Here is an 18,201-nt window from a genome sequence, read left to right as displayed (position 1 = left end):
TTCTTGTGCCAATTTTTAAAGGTTATTTTTTCAAGGAATTTATTTCCTCTAGTTGTTAACTTTATTAGCATAAAATCGTTTATATTATTCCCATTTTTAACCTTTTGAGTTTCGTAGATTCTGTATTGATTGATGTTCCCTTTTTCATACATAGTATTGATTATTTGAATTTTCCTTCTTGACGAGTATTACTTAGAAATATATCAATTTTATAAGTTTTCAAAGCACCAACTTTTGGCTTTATTAATTTTCTTTCATGTTAGTACCTGTTGTTTATGTCATTGATTTTTGTTTTTTGTTTCTTTTATCCTACTCTTTGTATTTAATTTGCTGTTCTTCTGTCTTCTTTATGGCAGAAATTAGGATAATTTATTGTAAACATTTCTTGTTTTCTAATATGCATTTAAAACTATAAATTTTCCTCTAAGTATGGAAATGTTCCTCTAAGTATGTAGCTTTCGCTGCATCCCAGAGGTTTTATATTGTTTTTATTATCATTCAGTTTTATTCTTTTGGGGTATAAGAACCTGAAAATATAATCTAGTTTCAGAGCGAAAAAAAAGGAAAAAGGTAGTTTCGGTTGAAAACTATTGTAAATATTTTAGTCCAAATCAGTTTATAATCAAATTCTACTCTCAGCACATATAATTTTACCTTTATTGCCAGTCATTTTTATGCAATAAATTTCCGTGTGTATAATTCATAGAAAGTATGTTTAAGATATACCGTACAGGAAGGACATACTTATTTAGTGGTTCCTCTTTAATAATCATATTAATTTGAGTTATAGGAAAGTATAATTGGCAAGGTAAAAAGTCATTTATTGTAGTTAGTGATATACAATAATTGTCAATGTAATTATAAGTATACTTCCAATATTATAGTTAACATAAAAGTTTGTTATTTTTTTATAGTCACCTCTCTATCTGACATTGCTTATATAGTCATTTCCTTGGTCACTGTATTCATGAACCATAAATATTTATGATCTATATTTTTTCTCATGAAAAAATCTGTTAGACTTTTTCCTTGTATCGGTGAGACTGCTAAATTTGTATGTATGTTAGGACACTTTAAAGTGCAGTGATTTCCAGAGTATTGGAATGTCTGAAATAAATGTAAAATTTGGATCTGTCATTTTTTAATCAAAAATTAGTATGTATATTGTTTCTCTGCCTCATCCTATTCCTTTTTAAAGATATTTATTTAAAGTCCAACCTTAGAAAGTTGAACCATTTATTTACAATTAGTATTATTTTTAATGGATCTTGATGAGGTTTATTTTGTTAAGTAAAATAGTTTAATTTTGAATAGGTTTCTTTCCATTAATCACAAAAATGTTGACATTTGTCTTTCATTAGTCCCTATTTCTGATAGCAAAAGTATTGATAAAGTTAAATTGATATTTATGAAGTTACTTGATAAACATGGGTATCTTTAAGGACAACTAATGGAAATTGAATTTGAATCTAGAATAATTCTTATTTCTATACTCAATATGATCTTTCTCCTTATTTTTGTATCTCCTAAACTTCAAATTCTCATTTGCAGCATCTAGCCTAGCTATAGTTCACAGACATGTGTAGGCTCGCTCTTTCTTATCCCAACTCGAGATCTATGCAGGCCATCAAATTTTAGATTGTCCTCATTTATATCATTTGCTTCATTATGTGCCATATTTTTCAAGGTGATAACATACTAATAACATTGTATATTAAATACTTATTATATATATTAAGGCACATGCCATAGATTATATGATTGTCTCTTCATCCAAAATAACAATCCTTCACTCCATCACAAAGGAAAACAACCTGTCTACATTCTTATTTTCTCTTTCTCTAATAAACTTGTAAAAAATCATCTTCTTTTGATGTCTGCTTTAAAAAGCTCTACATGCAGTGTGACTCCACACAAGTTTATTAAAACTGCTACTTTCAAAGATGATTCTTGTCCTCAAACACAGTTGTCATTTTTCAGAATCTATCTTAACATCTCACATTCTTCATTCTTTTTTTTTTTTTTATTACATTATTTTTCATTGGCACTCTGTCACAATCATATTTTGGCTTCCCTCTTTTCTTACCACTCCTTTCTCTCTCTCTTTTAATGTTCCATTTCTTCTTTGTAAGTTTCCCAAGGAATTATCTTCATCATTTTCCTGGGGTGTTATTGTCAGTGATATTACAATGAACCTTAAACTCTCACCTCCGTGCAGTGAATTCTCTTTATTTCCTTGGAAATATGACTTATTTCGTTTCTCCCTTCTGTTTTGCAACCTTCACACATTTACTTCTGAACATCCTATCAGCATATGAATCTTTACATATCTAAATATATTTCCCTTTCTTGTACCAATTTCTGGTTTTTACTGTCCTTATATTTAGTTGATGATTCTTACCATTCATGTTCTAAAAACTTTTGGTGCCTTTTCATTTTTTTCTCTGTTTCCCATCTGCTTTTTACTGCTACAGTTACCTGTGCCATCTCTTCTTCCTGGATGTTTTGAGGAACTTCTAACCTGCTCATTTCTACCTGTCTTAACCATATTTGCTAAGATAGGTCTTCCTAAAGCTCAAGAAAAGTTATCGTATTGCTTGAACACCTATATCCAGTTGTTTATTTTCATCACCTGCTAAATAAAATGTCTCCTTTAGTTTGACATTCAGTGCTAAGTACTCTAGCCTTAAAGAGTTTTTCTAGCTTTTATTCTCCTTGTTTCCAACATGGTTCAGCCAACCTTGACTAGTCTATTTCTTAAATTTATTTTTTCCTACTTCCTCTTATGTTTTTTTCTTCCACTTGAAAAATTTACTCAAAAGCATGTCCTTACAAATATCTCTCCTTATAAATATCCTACCCTTTCTAAACCCTCGGCAAGCACTGCTATCTTTCCATTTTACCACAAATGCTATTCAGTTTCACTTGGGGATTTAAGAAATTACTCGTTTATTAGTCAGACTACTCCCTTCCTCCAGCATACTTCCTCTGAAACACTTTGAAGCTTTCTTGTGGACATGAGCTATAGTTACATATGTAGATATTATCTTTTCCAAATATACATTCCTTGAGGGCAGGGGACTATATTTATTAGGTCATCTTATTTATTTTTTGATCCCCACATAGTCAAGCCTCAGGATGACTGCAGAGGATTGTGCAGGAAGTGCCCATACAGGGGTACACTCCTGGAGGGTGAGCTCAAATGGGGACTGAAGTCCTGGAAGGAATGTTTTTTTCTGTTTTGCACATGTGCAGAAGCCCTGTCTGCCCGTTTATATCATTGGCACATGTGTAATAAATTAATGCAAGACTTTGTATGCCAGTATCGCTGGTTGCCTTTGTCCTTACTGTAGTCTGCAAGTGGGTTTTTTATGTACTCTTACCGATTTAGTCTGTGCCATTTCCTTTCTGCCACCAATTTCTAAAAGGTTTCTCCTGTTACACGTCCACCTAACCATCCCCATACATCAGATTTTTGCTGCTTTCCATAAGCACTAGTCATCTAGTGTTTGCTTGTGGTATAATTGTGGTCATATGACTGTGTTTTTTCTAAGTCATTGCTCAGACTGCTGCTCCCTCGAATCCAAGTAATTAAAACCTTAAACTATCAATTTCTCTTTATTTTTTATGGCTATGTCACCTTCATTTTTTAAGCCTTTGAATTTTTCATCGCTATTTTTTTGCTTAACTTTATCATTTTCTAAGATCTGAGATTCAAGTTATATTTGTTTTTATATTTTAGGTCGTTCTTCCCTCTTTCCAATAGATGATGGCTTGCTGGATGATGGTCATAATGATCAAGTTGGTGTTTTAAACTCACCCACATGTTACTCAGCTCATCAAAACGGAGAGCGAATTGAACGCTTCTCTCGAAAAGTTTTTGTTGGTGGTCTTCCTCCAGATATTGATGAAGGTAAGGCAATGATTGGGGCTTTAAAAAAATCCTGAAATATAGGAACGGGGGTATGGGAATTTTTTACCACTAGAGCTTTTCAGTTATAATAGATGTCCATCTCTGTTTAAATATTTTGTCGCCTGTTGAAATGTGGAGGTAATTGAACAAATAACTTTTTTTGAAGTTTTTTTCTTTACATTATTTCTTATAATGCATATTGTTACTGTGAGCATTTTTTATAAATAAGATTTTCATACCCTATGTCATATTGCACTTATATTTTTAAATATAGAACATACTCGAATATATATTTACATGAAACTTAAAATTTTTGTATGAGTACAATATGCTCACACACACACACATACAATGAAATAAAAGTAACCAACCATGAAACTCTGCCTCCAGTGCTTGGTAGTCAGAAGTTTAATGTCTTTAAGAATAACTGCTCTTAGAAATCGGTAAGAAAGAGGCTATAACACTATCTAATGTTTGCGGGGTTGTGGGAATCTGCTACTTTTGTTCACAACTAGTAGAGAAGATGTTGGTACATTTTGGGAAATATTTTAAGTTGCAGTTCAGATATCGACAAACATATTCTATGCATTAATCAGTATAATAGGGTTTCCATGTGATGGAACATATCACATATCATGAGATGTGAAACTACCTAGCATGCATGTGTCAAACCCTAGTATATTTTAGGAGTATTATAAATTTTCACATCTTATTTCAGTACACCTTTTTTTCCCTATAAGATTTTACTTATCAAGCAGCAATGAATCTCTTAATTTAATTTAATATAATGTTGGCATGTTTTTCAGGCCTGTGATATTTATAATTTGGTGAACCATAAATCCGTAGTATCCACATAACGTTTTATAAAATCTCAAAGGTCACACTGAATTAATTACTCTGGCCAATGTGCTACTTAAAAATGAATTTATTTTGATTAAAATAGCTATTAAGTTTTGTGAATTATTTTAGTAGGGATACTGAACATTTTTTAAGTGTTTACATTCTAGTTTATCTTAGGATATTTGGTCCTTTTAAACATTAAATCTTTAAAGTAACTTATAAAATATGGGATTTTTTAGAATGAATCATTAAAACTAATTTCTAATGCATATTATTGTACTTTCTTAAGATGAAATAACTGCTAGCTTCAGAAGATTTGGGCCTTTGGTAGTAGATTGGCCTCATAAAGCAGAAAGCAAGTCCTATTTTCCACCAAAAGGTAATGATTTTTATTGTTAATATTTGCTAGGGAATCAGTTTTATGAGAGCAAAAGAGACAATATCAGTTACTTTGTGTTTTCTTTTAAAATTGGATATGACTACATCTTTCTATAAAGACAAGTAGAGTAATTTTCAGAAGCTGGTCACATGTATCGAGTGAGGGAGCCAGTCAGGAATCAAGAGACTTGCTGTGCTTTCTCTATAATGATTTGATGATGATTTCCAAGACTCAAATGTTTCAGGATTTTTTTTTTTTTTTTTTTTTTGTCTAAAGCATCATTCTAAATAACTTGAGTACAGACCTATAAAAAACTTTCAGTGAAATCAAGACTGTATGAAGTGAGGCTAAAATATAAACCTATGAATGAATAGTTTAAATATTGCAGGATTTACTTAAGTGGTCCAAATAATAGCAGATCACAACAGAGCATAATATACTCTGCTGGTGAATTTTGATAGAGGAGAAAGTGCCTGGTCGACAAACCCCCAATTATATGGAGATATAAGATATTAAGAAGATACACAGATGTGCTAGTCACTTATGGCTAGGATACTGCTGTGGCTGGTCACCAAAGTACAAGAATCATGAATCATGCTAACTTTCATTTCAACAAAGCAAGAGAGGAAGGAGCCTGGCATGGTGAGCAGGGAAGGCGAGGGGGAAGAGTTGAATATTTTTTTTAGTCAGTCAGATTTCTAATGGCGGATTCTCTGAAGGGAATAAAGGGGGAGATTGAAAGACTAAGACTTTTCTTTGAGTATGATTGAAATATAATTTTAGAAAAGAAAAAAACACACTATTATTCTTAAGGCTGAGTGAATTTTCAAGCCTGGAAAAGACTCCAAAAGATTTATTAAATGGTTTGATTTTGGCTCTGGGAAAGGAAACATGCTAGAGTTATTGGCACACAAAAACTAGCTAAGAGTTTCTGGCAATGAATTATATGGGCCATTTCCACTTATTGTCATTGAGAATTATATAACCTACATTGCTAGTTCATACGATTTTTTAGAGAAATGTAATAATGCAATAATATTTTATACCTTAAGATCTTATACTTATGGAATTAAGAATATCTTTTGAGCATGGATTTTGGATCCCAGACCTCTATGAGAATCTGACAAAAACCATAGACTTCTCTTCATATACATTGAATTTTCACATGATTTAGGAGTTTAATAGAATTGGAGATCCCAAATCCTTGGGTTAGAGAGAAAATTAGCTCCATATGAATATAGATGTTTGTTCATTTAGTTTTAATCTGTTGTCCACAGTTTTACTATCTTGTCCTTTTATAAAGTTTATTTTATTGAGTGTGCAATAAAAATGGATATTAGTTTCTAATGTTCCTGCATAAGTTTCCATCATTTCTTGCCTGGACTACTCCAGTCATGTGACTATTCTGTCCACATCTGTGGCTCTCTCCAGTTTTTCTCCCCTAGTACAGCTAGAGTAATCTCTCTAACCCATCTGATGGTGCTCCTCTGTGCTCCTCTGCTTAGCATTCTTCGTCGGTTTCTTTTATTGTTAGGGTAGAGGTAAAATGCATTCGCCCCACTGGCCTCCCATCTCTCTAGTTTCCTCTTTGCGCTATTGCTTTGTGTTCTCTGCTGGTTCTATGAACTGACCTTGCTCTCCTCTGCCTCAGAGCTATCATGTGGTGTTCTCTTGGCCTGAAGGCTCTTCCCGTGTCTCTGCATCTATATATATCCCTTACTTATCTCAGCTTAAATATCAGTGCTCACAGGAGACTTTCAGGACCTACCTAGTGTGGTCAAATCAAGATGTAGACTATCCTAGCACTGTACTCTTTGATAGCACTCATCATAGTTGCAATATTAAACTTCTACAACTTTAAAAATATACGATTATTTCATTAATATCAGATTCTTCCAATAGTCTTTAAGACCATCTTTACTTATCTTTGTATTCTCGGTTATCGTGGATTAATAATTGCCTGATGCATGATATAAATAACTATAAATAGTATAGGATAGAGAAATTACTTTGACCTAAAGTGGTTAAGGGAAAGCTGCACTGGGTGGTTTTGAACTAAATCTAAAAGATATTGTTAAATTTAGACAGATAAAAAGTCATTGAACAGAGTTCCAGGCAGGAATTGAAATATAACTTTAAAAAGGAATTAGAATTGGTTAGTGTGGAGACAGATACACATTTTTTACATGAGCTTCTTGTTCATTTAAGGGGTTGGTGGACTATAATAAGCATAGGAAGTTGGGTTGGCACAAATTTAGTAAAACAGAATGCTTGTTGGCTTTGTGGCTATTGTTGCCATTGTGGTTTTCATGGTGGTTGTTAGCTTATTTTCTCAAACCGAAAAAATAAAAAACAAAAAAACAAAAATATTAACATGGCAAGTCATAGGTTTTTAGCTAATTGTAGCCATTGCCCAAGACCAGTGTTCCCAAATCATGTTCTTTCGAGCATTTTCGTCATTGCTGTAATTCATCATTTTTCATGGTTTGGAAAACACTGGTTTAGAGGCATCCAGTTGGTGAAGCTACGTTGTAATTTAGGCAGTGATTTAGCCTTCAGATTTTGAGCCACACATATGTATGTTTCCTTTGCAATGAATGAATTTCACCCTATGAGAGTATTGGCTTGCTCTAATAAATTCTAAAGAACTATTAGATGGTTTATTTTTGGTAAGAGTGTTTTAATATTTAATAGCTTGCCTTAGCTATATTATAATATACCTGCCACATTTCTTAGTCTTCGTGATACAAATATTTCTTTGCTAATAATCACAAAAATAATTAAGCAATATTAAAAATACTGAATTCAAAGTATTTTAAAGTTAAATAATATTAAAATAATTATATAAAAATTAAACATCACAAAACCTAAGCAACATTAAAAATATTAAATTTAAAATGCTATTTTAGTAAATTAGTCTTATATTTTCTCAATTATTACGAAACAATTATAGCTCTCAAATGCTTAGCTTTGTGTCAAAATTAAAGCCTTCATTTAAAACCAGTCTTCTCTTTTAGAAAAATTTTTCAAGCATATTTAAATTGTTTCTAGCAATTAAAAAGGCTCTAAAATGTGTTTCTTAATCTTACATAATTATTCCTTTGGAAGTCTCTATTTGTGTAAATTGGTTTAATGTCTTATTTATGCAATCAAGTAATGTATTTTATTAAAATGGAGTACTTTTGTGTCACATCCAACCTTTGTGGCAATAAAAACCATGATTGGCAATAAGCCATGTTTTTTGAGTTTTACATTAAGCGTGATCTCACACTTCCCATTGTTAAAGGGGACAGATGTGCATGGGCTGCTTGACGGCTTCTTCGTATGAGGACTAGATTATCGTGCTCCATATTTGTTTGCACAGAAATCTTTTCAAGGAAAGGGGTGTTTTTAGGTCATTTATAGTTACCAGCTGCTGGAAATAATCATCACATAATAGTAAACTTGGAATGTGAATTGTGATGCCTTCTTTTTATAATGAAGTCTGTTCTGCCGGCTGGGTGCATGATTGATTAAAGACTGACGATTGGTTGTCATAAGGAAAGGAGGAAGGGCTCATTTCCCAATGGTACAGGAATTTAAGCAAGAGCCTAGATCTACAAGACCAAATAGTCGCCAGACTGGAAAAATTGTTCACCCAAGTTGAGACTTGATTTAAAAGTTCTGGCCCATTCCAAAGGCACCCATTTCATTCTGAGCTCCCTAGGATAGTTTTCTTAGTATCATTTGGAAGTTGCCAGGTTGACTGTGGAATTTTCCCTCTACTTAATGGAAATTTCTGGGCCTTTCCAGGTATGCTGTAGCCCAAAAGTGAGCTCTACCTCTTCTTACCCTGAGGGCATTTATAGGAAGCTTCAGCTCCCAAAGTGATCAGCTGATTAACCCTTCGAAATTTTTTAAGAAGGCACTGTCACTGCTACAAATAGTGTGGGAGACCGGGGCCGACCTGCGTTTAAAATTACTTGGCCAATTATTTGCTTATGTAACTGACTTCAAGCAAATAATTAACCACTTGGTACCTCAGTTTTTATAAAATGGGAATAATGTTTCATAGACTTGTGAGAATCAAATAAAATAGTTAACGTGAAGCTTTTAGCACAGTACTGGATAGTAAATGCTGTGTATAAACTAGCTCGTTAATTTACTGAGTATATGTTTTTGTGTGTATCTCATAGGATATTCTGTTCTCCTGTAGGAAGTGTTAATGATTCTAGTCCTATCTGATAGTTTTGTTTTTTTCTTTTTCAAAAGCTTATATTTTCTAAACAGTAATGGAATTTCGAGTAGAATCACTTACCTTGACACTTGATGTATTGCCTCATTTTTCATGGTTATTACAGGCTATGCATTCCTTCTCTTTCAAGAAGAGAGCTCAGTTCAGGCACTAATTGATGCTTGTATTGAAGAAGATGGAAAACTCTATCTGTGTGTTTCCAGCCCTACCATCAAAGACAAACCAGTAAGTAATACTACCGACTCTAAGCTACAACTGCAAGTTTTCCAAAACTGTTATGAAATTATTGTTACTGGGGGAAAAAAATTAAACCACCATGTTAAAAATTCAGTTTTTTAAAATTTTGGATAATTTATAGTCTCTAGATAAATAATAAGAATAATTTGTTTCCAAATCCAACTATTCAGAATTTTAAATAATGAGAGGACCACTGCTCGCTGGCACAAAACAGCAGAAGCTGTATAGGGAATAAGACCCAATAAAGTAATGTTCTTGTTTTCATAGGTTCAGATCCGTCCTTGGAATTTAAGTGATAGTGATTTCGTGATGGATGGTTCTCAGCCTCTGGATCCTCGAAAAACAATTTTTGTTGGAGGTGTTCCTAGGCCATTAAGGGCTGGTAAGTAGAATGGTAACAAATTGTGCTTAAAAAAATTTAAGTATGAATTAATTCAGGAAACATTGGTAGCTGTTGTGTACGTGGCAGTACTGGGCAGGCACGGGACAGGCCCTCATGCTCTGCTCCAGGAGTTGCTAACTGCAGGATTCTGAGACGAATTCTAAAGACCGTTCTTGAAGCCGTCAGGTAACTGGAGAATTGGACACTCATCTATTGATATTAATAGCTCACTCCAAACAGACTGTATAAGAAGAATCTAGTCGAATACTTCTGACTTCTTAAGTGTTACTCTCTGAGATATGAGAATTTTTTGGTCTATTTATTTTATGTGCGTTGATTCTGGTATTTGAAGGAGAAATATGGGATTTTTTTCTTTTAATAGCACTTTAGATAAGTGAGTGATAAACTTCTGTTCATCAGTAACCAGGAACCAGAGATATACTGGAAGATGTCGTAGAGGAACATAATTATAGATGTAAATACCCTCTATACAGGCAAGTTTTATGATACTCTATACCCTGTGAAGCGTATCGGTGCCTTCCATCACTGAGAACATCCTCTCCAGTATGGGAGATGCAGGTTCACACTATTCACATAAGTAAATACTTACAGAACATAACTGCTACAAAGAAAGACTGTAGGGAGTGGAAGAGCATCTGACAAGGGAATGCACTATAGTCTGACATTTGGAAGATACTCGTATTCGAGCCGACATAAAGATTGAACAGAAGGAGTAGTTTTGGGGTGGTAGGAAGGGTTGCGAGGGTTTTCAAATAAAGGGAAAAGCATGTTCAAAAGTCTTCAGTGGGAGGAAGCAGAATGTGTTTGAGGGACAGTAAGAAGACCAGAGCGGCCGACTAGGAGTATAGGGAGTGAGGGGAGAGACACAGGAAGACACTGAAAAAATAAACAGGAGTCAGGTCATACAGGTCTAGTAGGCTGATTTGGTATCTATCCTCAGAGCAAGGGGAAACCGATGAAGAGTTTTTGATCGAAGGACAGACATGATTACATTAGTATTTTTGAAAGATCAGTCTAGCTCATGACTCCTGGAGGGGAGAGCTAGTTTGAGCGTGGATATTCGTAGACCAATTTAGTTGCTTAATCTTCCAGTCCAGGAGACAGATAACTTGGGTTAGTGGCAGTGGTGTTCTGAGAAAGCCACGTGCAGGCCTCCCAAAGAGTCATTTCAGCTGAGTCACTGGTATCTGATGCAGGTGTCTCGCTGCCTTTCCAAAGTTTTCTTTGCGCTACTTCTCTTTTACAAAACACTTACATTAGTACCTGTTTTAGTTAACTGAAAGAAACCCAAAGAGGATTTTTGCTCTTAAATTTTGCTAACCTTTACGAAAGGTTTCATAGGAACCCTCTACTTTCAGATAGCGGGAGAAACCTATGTGTGTGTAATTTTTTTTTTTTTTTTAAGAGACTCACACTTGCTTCTTTGCAAATAGATTTGGGTGGGGATGAGAGATGGGAATCAGAAGCAAAGAAATAAGGCTATTGCCATGATGCAGATGAAAAGTAATGATAGTTTGGAACAGGATGTTAGTGATGGAGATGAGGTGATTTGATTCTAGATATGTCTTGAAAATCAGGTTCAAAGGATTGAATGTGCAGTGGGGGAAGAGAAAATAGGGAGGATGAAGCCAGGGGCCCCCACTTGGCAACTTCATCCTTTCCGTTGCTTATTAACTGAATCAGCAAAAATTCACCGGGCAGGTGTAATGGGATGCTGGAAGATCAGGAAGGCCTCCCTGAACACACTGCGTGTTAACATGTCTGGGAAATAGCGATGAGTCCAGTAGGCAGTTGCATAGATGAGTCTATCTTGATTCGGGGAGTGAGGAGGGAAGCCCAGACTCAAGAAATTTAGGAGCTGAAAACAGATGGTATTTAAAGCTATGACACAGCATGATGTCACCAAAGCCACAAGTGTAGAGAGAAGCCCAAGGACTGGAACCTAAGGTACTCGGACATTGAAAAGTCAAGGAGTTGAGGAGGACTAGCAAGGAAGACTAGGAAGGAATTACAGTCAGGCAGAAGGAGAATCCTGCAGTAATGTATCCTGGAAGCCAGGTGGATAAAAGATTTCAAGGAGGAGGAGGAGATTAACTATGTTCAGTACGGCTTACAGGTAGATCGGCCATTATACTTGGCAGTTGGGAGGGTCACCTTGACCTGAGCAATTGAAGTGGAGTTATGGGGTAAAAGTCTGGTTATGAAGGGTTGAACAAAGTATGGGAAGAGAGGGATTGAGGAATATAGGATAAATTTTTGTTATTGGTTTTGCTATAAACAGAACAGAAATGAAGCAGTCACTGAGAGAAACAGTTAAGAGATTTTTTTTTTTTTAAAGATGGGACAAATTATAGCATACTTGGAAAGGATCCAGGATAGAGAGAAAAAGTGATGGTACAGAAAGTTAGGAGACTTGCCAATCTGATTCTTCTGTAGTGAGAGCAAGTGAGATCTAGCGTACAGGTGAGAGGGTAGGATTTAGAAAAGAGCATGAAACTCTTTATCTTATTGACTTAATTTTTTTTAAAGTTGTTCTGTGTTCTCTCATGTTTGATGTGAACTTCTCTTCCTTTTGAAGTGGAACTTGCTATGATCATGGACCGGCTGTATGGTGGGGTTTGTTACGCAGGAATTGATACAGATCCTGAGCTAAAATACCCAAAAGGTGCTGGTCGAGTTGCTTTCTCCAATCAACAGAGCTACATTGCTGCCATTAGTGCTCGATTCGTCCAGCTCCAGCATGGTGATATTGATAAACGTGTAAGTGGCAATTGGGAAATCACTTATCTCCTGTAGTAAGTTCTGATCAAAGCTCACTACCCTATGAATTATTAAATAATTCAAACACCGAATAACTCTTAAAGATATATGTTATATCAAAATACCTCTGAAATATAAAATTCTTGAATATGCTTTAAACTTTAGGTATAATATTGAAAATATAAATGTCATTTTAAGGCATGTCAGAAATTTTATCCGCCAATAAGGCTTAATATCCTTTTATAACCATGGGGGCAGAGCTTGTTTGGAGAGTCTGGACACTCTGGAGCCAGACTGCCTGGGGTCCCCTTTCCACCATTCGCTCAGTCTGGGCAAATTAACTCCCTTTGTGCCTCTTTTTTCTCATTTATAAAATGGAAAACAATAATAAATATCTCCCTTACAGTTATTCCGAGGATTAAATAAATTCACATATGCAGAAGCACTTAGAACAGAGCTTGCTACTAAGTGCATTTACATTTTATTTACTTTTTATTTGTTGTAAAATCTAAAATAAAAATATATTGTGTATATTTCCCTGAATATACACAATAAGTATATAAAATAATTGTCCTAAACTTTAAAACACTCTTTAATAGCATTGCTTAGGTCATCACAATGAGAACTTTTAGGAAGTCCTGTGAATGCTAACTGAAAGCCACCCCACTGAATAATTTTTAGTACTGATTATGATATAAAATAGAGGAAAGGAATGAACAGAACTCAGTTATTTTACAAATTACTTTATCCTAAAATCTGTGATTCGTTCTATACAAACTTAAGCAGTATGCTAAAATAATCATGTCTACATTTATAGTACAGATGAGATGTACTAACAATACAAGGTAAATTAACTTTTTTATATCCAAATTAGTAGATATAGCTTAAGTGGCTTCTTATTTCTCTAGTGTAACAGTGTCTTGAAGCTTCTTCTCTGAGGCCGTATGTACAATAAAAGACTATTTTGGGGTCAGGGGAGCTGGTTAACTAATGCTGTTTGACCAGACCATGGACTCTATAAGTGTCACCAATTTCATTGTCAAATCATCCCATTTTGAAAAGTACAGCATAGGTTCAGTTCATACATGCAGAGTGGCTTTTTTGTTTACATTGTTACTTAGAATATTGAGAAAAAAAGTAAGAGAAGGGGCTGTAGTTTTACTCAGACATGCACATGAAATTTTTTGAAATGGTTTGAACCTTAGAGTTTCTCTAATCCAGTGGCTTTCAGTTGTGGCTGCACATTAAATTCACCTGGAAACTTCAGACAACCTTGACCAGTGAGTCCCACCCAGATTCTGCTGTGATTGGTCTGGGATGCGACCAAGGGCCCTGGGTGATTCTAATCGGCCATGGCTATGCTGTAACCCACTAATCTAGTGTAAGCCCTGTTTTTGCAGAGAAGTGATACAGTCATAAGGAAATTATTTACGTTGTATATAACTGTAGTTGTTAATATGCTGAAGCAGAGGGAAAAGATTGTTTCAGTGTCGTACCTCATACCACTTTGTTTCCAAAATAATAGTGAAGGACCAATTATTTGGGGCAGACTATTCTTAAAGAGCAACTTCAATGCAGAGCAAGTAAATTGAGAAACGCATGCCTTCTTAAAAAGGCATTGAAATATCTGAGAAAAGTTTATTTTTTAAGATGCGTGCTACTAAGATATGGAAAATAAGAATAGGTGAAGAATTAATGAAACTTTTTACACATACAAGGGTTAATTGTTAGTGATTATAATTAATTAGAAATAGATTTTGATTATACTCTAAAATCACAGATCAGCATCAATGTGCTATCTGTTTTCTTTCTTTGATGTCTATGATTTTGAGTCAAGTAGATTAGCTTCATAAAATATCTAGAATTTAAAAAATGCAAATAATTGAAATCCTTGCATTTGTGAAATTTTATTCAGTAGTTTTACAGGAAGTGACTCCTGAGTACCTACCTGCACCTAGCATTTTACGAGTTATTATGAAGTAAACAGCACAGAAACCATCTTCAGGTTGCTTAAAACCCATGGCAAGAAATAACTGTGAGAAAGAAACCCAGAAAGCATATGTAAATGTACTACACTTCAGGTCTTCACAGTGGGATTTTGACTTAATGGTTTACAAATTCACAGAAATCTAGACATATCCTCAGGAACATTATCTGCACTTCTGGTGCTGTACCAGAGATTGACAAGCAGCTTATGACCGTCACCTGCAGTAGAGAAGAGCTTCCATAATCAGTGGCTATTAGGGTTATGCCCCATCTTACAGGTGGTATTGGAATGAGGAAAAAGGATGTAAAAACCATTTGTCTCCATGACTACTTGATACCCTTTTATTTTTTACTCGGTTACTCCTACCAATGAAAATATTAACATACGATGCTTTTCAGATTGTTACTTTAAGAAAAGCAAAGATGGGATGTTTTACAAATCAATTAGATTTTTACAGTTTTTAAAAGTTAAATTTTAAAAGTATTATATTGGAAAATATAATATATACCATTAAGTTTATAGTCCTCTGAAGAGCACAATACCAAAACTACCAAAACTACAATAGTTACCACACTAAGTGCTCATTTAATCACATGATCAATTATAGACATGAAACATGAAAAGATCATTAGTGCGAGAGCAAAACGATTTTATTTTTTTAACCCACTGTGGTAAAGCGGTTGCCCTGAGAAACTGCCTGCTTTCCCGACGTTTAGTGCTGCTCCTGTTCTCTAGAACACTCTGTGATCTCTGAAGCCAACTGAATGAGACACTTTCTCTCTCTTTTCCAGGTGGAGGTGAAGCCATATGTGCTAGATGACCAGATGTGTGATGAGTGCCAGGGCGCGCGCTGTGGTGGAAAATTTGCCCCCTTTTTTTGTGCCAACGTCACTTGCCTGCAGTATTACTGTGAGTTCTGTTGGGCAAACATCCACTCGCGTGCAGGACGTGAGTTCCACAAGCCATTGGTAAAGGAAGGTGCCGATCGCCCACGTCAGATCCACTTCCGCTGGAACTAGGAATAGCGAAGCGGCCTCCGGTGAACACGGAAAGGAAGGGTGCATGTGGCTTACTGTGTCTGAGGACACTGACGTGCAGAAGAGATGAGTGCTTTCTTCTGCTTTCACCCCGGCTATCAACACATGCATCTCTATCAGCAGCCAAAACACTACAAGCCTCTTGTTTTTCACCAAAACCCTACATCTCAGGCTTACTAATTTTTGTGATATTTTCATGTTAAAATAAAATGTTTTTTTGTATTTTCTCCAAGTTATTTTTATATGTAAAGTTAAAATTAGATATGAGAATGTTTTGCGTAGGGGCAAACAGTCTGCTGCTATATAGTGGGTGAAGCGTGCACTTATTTCTAAACGTGGGTTTTTAACTTCAAGATCTGCCCCAGTAATTTACCAAAGGTAGCAAAATAATAGTGAAGATGGAATATGTCTGCTACAAATGCTTATTTTTATTGTTGCTATTTTCAGTGTATACATAAACTAAAATTAGGGTTGATTTTTTTTGCTCTCCATTTTGACTTGCAAGAAATAATACCTCAAGATAATCTGATTTATTAGCTATTTTTAAACATTTTTAATCACAAGCTGTATTAGCTTTGCTGCTATATAGGTGTTATGTGTAAATGCCACCTATTAATACGGGATTGAAAACGTTAGAGACACACTGCATTGCAGATGAAATGCAGGCAGCACAATATGGCCTAAACTGCCATAGTTTTAGAATGTGAAAAAAATGCATGTTTACTTACCTGTATACACCATATGCATGCACTAGAATTATTAACTAACAAGAGGTGAGGTATTGCAAATGTTCAAAAAAAGCTCTCTTGAATCTAGGTAGCATGAACAAATTATAAAATTTGTTTAAAAAAGCAAACTTGCATGCATTATTGTGACTTCAAGTTTAAAAACTGTCCTACATGTGTACAATATGCAAATTAGTTTTAGATTAGAGCGTGCAGCCATTTTGTGATCTGGTCAGTAGTGGAATTCGATTTTATGCAGACTGGATGTAATATTTGTAATCCCTGTGCAATTCTGTGATGTGCGGTTCTAACTCCTGTGATGTAGTATAGATAAAAGATTGAATAAAAGAAAAATCCTAGAATTTTAAAGAAAGTTGATTTTAGCCCCTTTGATAGTTCATGGTTAAGACATCCTTTATAAACCAAAGATGGCCAGCACACTGCTAACCAGTCACCAAATGTCAGACCTACAAGAAGCCCATATTTAAACAAACAAACTTTATAGAAGAATGCAAAACTTTAGTAAACCTAAGTAAAGTCAAAATGGAGATGGGGAAATATACAGATGGCTAGTTGCATAAAATTCAATTTTACCTTAAAGACAATGGTGAAATCTGGCTTGAACTTGCTTACGTGTTTGACTTACGTATATTGGGGTCTTCTGTCTTAACTGGGGTCACTGTTGCATGGAACATTGTTGTTCTTAACGGTTAAGAATTACTTTTTTTTAAAATTTTGATGAAGGAATTTTGGTAATGACTTTGCTTGCAGTTTTGGGGAAATGACATGGAAACATGCAATAGTTAATGAATTTCTCTTGGTACCGAACACTATTAGAATATCGTTAGTGATATTTTTTCTCTTTAGAGCATTTTTAATGCAACTAGTCCCTATATTTTAATGTAAGAGTTACTCTGCAATCTAAGCAAAGCACCCAACAATGGTAAATGTTTTTTTAAAAAATGCAGAACTAAGATTCTTGACTCTAAAGAGAGAAAATTACAAGGGTGTTGTCTCCGAGCAGCCCCTTGGGACAATCCTTCACGTGAGCAAAGTGTTGATCTTAACATTGGTTGTCTCTGGTGTGCTTTTTGTACTGTAAAAATATGTGGTTCATGTCTAACTCTGCTGTTTTATTGTGGTTGTGGTTCAAGTTTTTAATGTTTAAAGTTGATGCTGTTTTCAGAAGAGCTTTTTACTAATTTATTTGTCGATGTTCCCTATTTGTTACTTAACCATGATCCTCCAGATTTTTGGAGTATTCTTTTCTAACCTTAACCCTGCCAACCTTGATCCATTTGACATTTGTTATGCACTATTTTTATATCTCTATGAGAGATTTTTCCAACAGTCAGCTATTTTATGGCACACTTTTTTTGACTGATGACATCTCCTTTGCTATACCTCAATTTTTGGAATTTAGAAAAGAAATCAGTAGTTTTGCAATGTTAATTATTTAGATATTTAATTTCGCAGATTTTTAAACTTTATTTTCATAATTTCTGCTTAATGTTTAAAATTGAAGAACCTTTTCATGTATTAAATAATGAACTAATAAAACACCCTTTTAGCCACGGGTAAACATGACAGAAATGTATGGTTTGTTTTACCTTCATTTCTGTTAGAATTAAAGCTTGTTAGTCTAATATTTCGTTCCTTCCCCACCTGTCCCTACCTCTTTTTTTT

At 34.8% G+C, this 18,201-nt stretch overlaps 1 protein-coding gene across 4 annotated transcripts in view; it reads left to right on the top strand.

The window, feature by feature from the left end:
* CPEB2 (cytoplasmic polyadenylation element binding protein 2) overlaps positions 1 to 16,022 on the top strand; it is a 52,656-nt gene extending 36,634 nt beyond the window's left edge. For all 4 annotated transcript variants that reach the window (XM_025051760.1, XM_025051762.1, XM_025051761.1 and 1 more), the window contains 6 exons: positions 3,743 to 3,913; positions 5,043 to 5,132; positions 9,473 to 9,591; positions 9,871 to 9,985; positions 12,585 to 12,766; positions 15,545 to 16,022. In XM_025051760.1, coding sequence (XP_024907528.1) covers positions 3,743 to 3,913; positions 5,043 to 5,132; positions 9,473 to 9,591; positions 9,871 to 9,985; positions 12,585 to 12,766; positions 15,545 to 15,772 — 905 coding nt within the window. In that variant the 3' untranslated portion in view covers positions 15,773 to 16,022. The remainder of the gene's footprint in view (positions 1 to 3,742; positions 3,914 to 5,042; positions 5,133 to 9,472; positions 9,592 to 9,870; positions 9,986 to 12,584; positions 12,767 to 15,544) is intronic.
* Positions 16,023 to 18,201: the final 2,179 nt, after the last annotated feature.

Source organism: Pteropus alecto, unplaced genomic scaffold, assembly GCF_000325575.1.
Source record: "Pteropus alecto unplaced genomic scaffold, ASM32557v1 scaffold5, whole genome shotgun sequence".
Lineage (NCBI taxonomy): Eukaryota > Metazoa > Chordata > Mammalia > Chiroptera > Pteropodidae > Pteropus > Pteropus alecto.
This window is presented reverse-complemented; position numbering and strand designations above follow the sequence as displayed.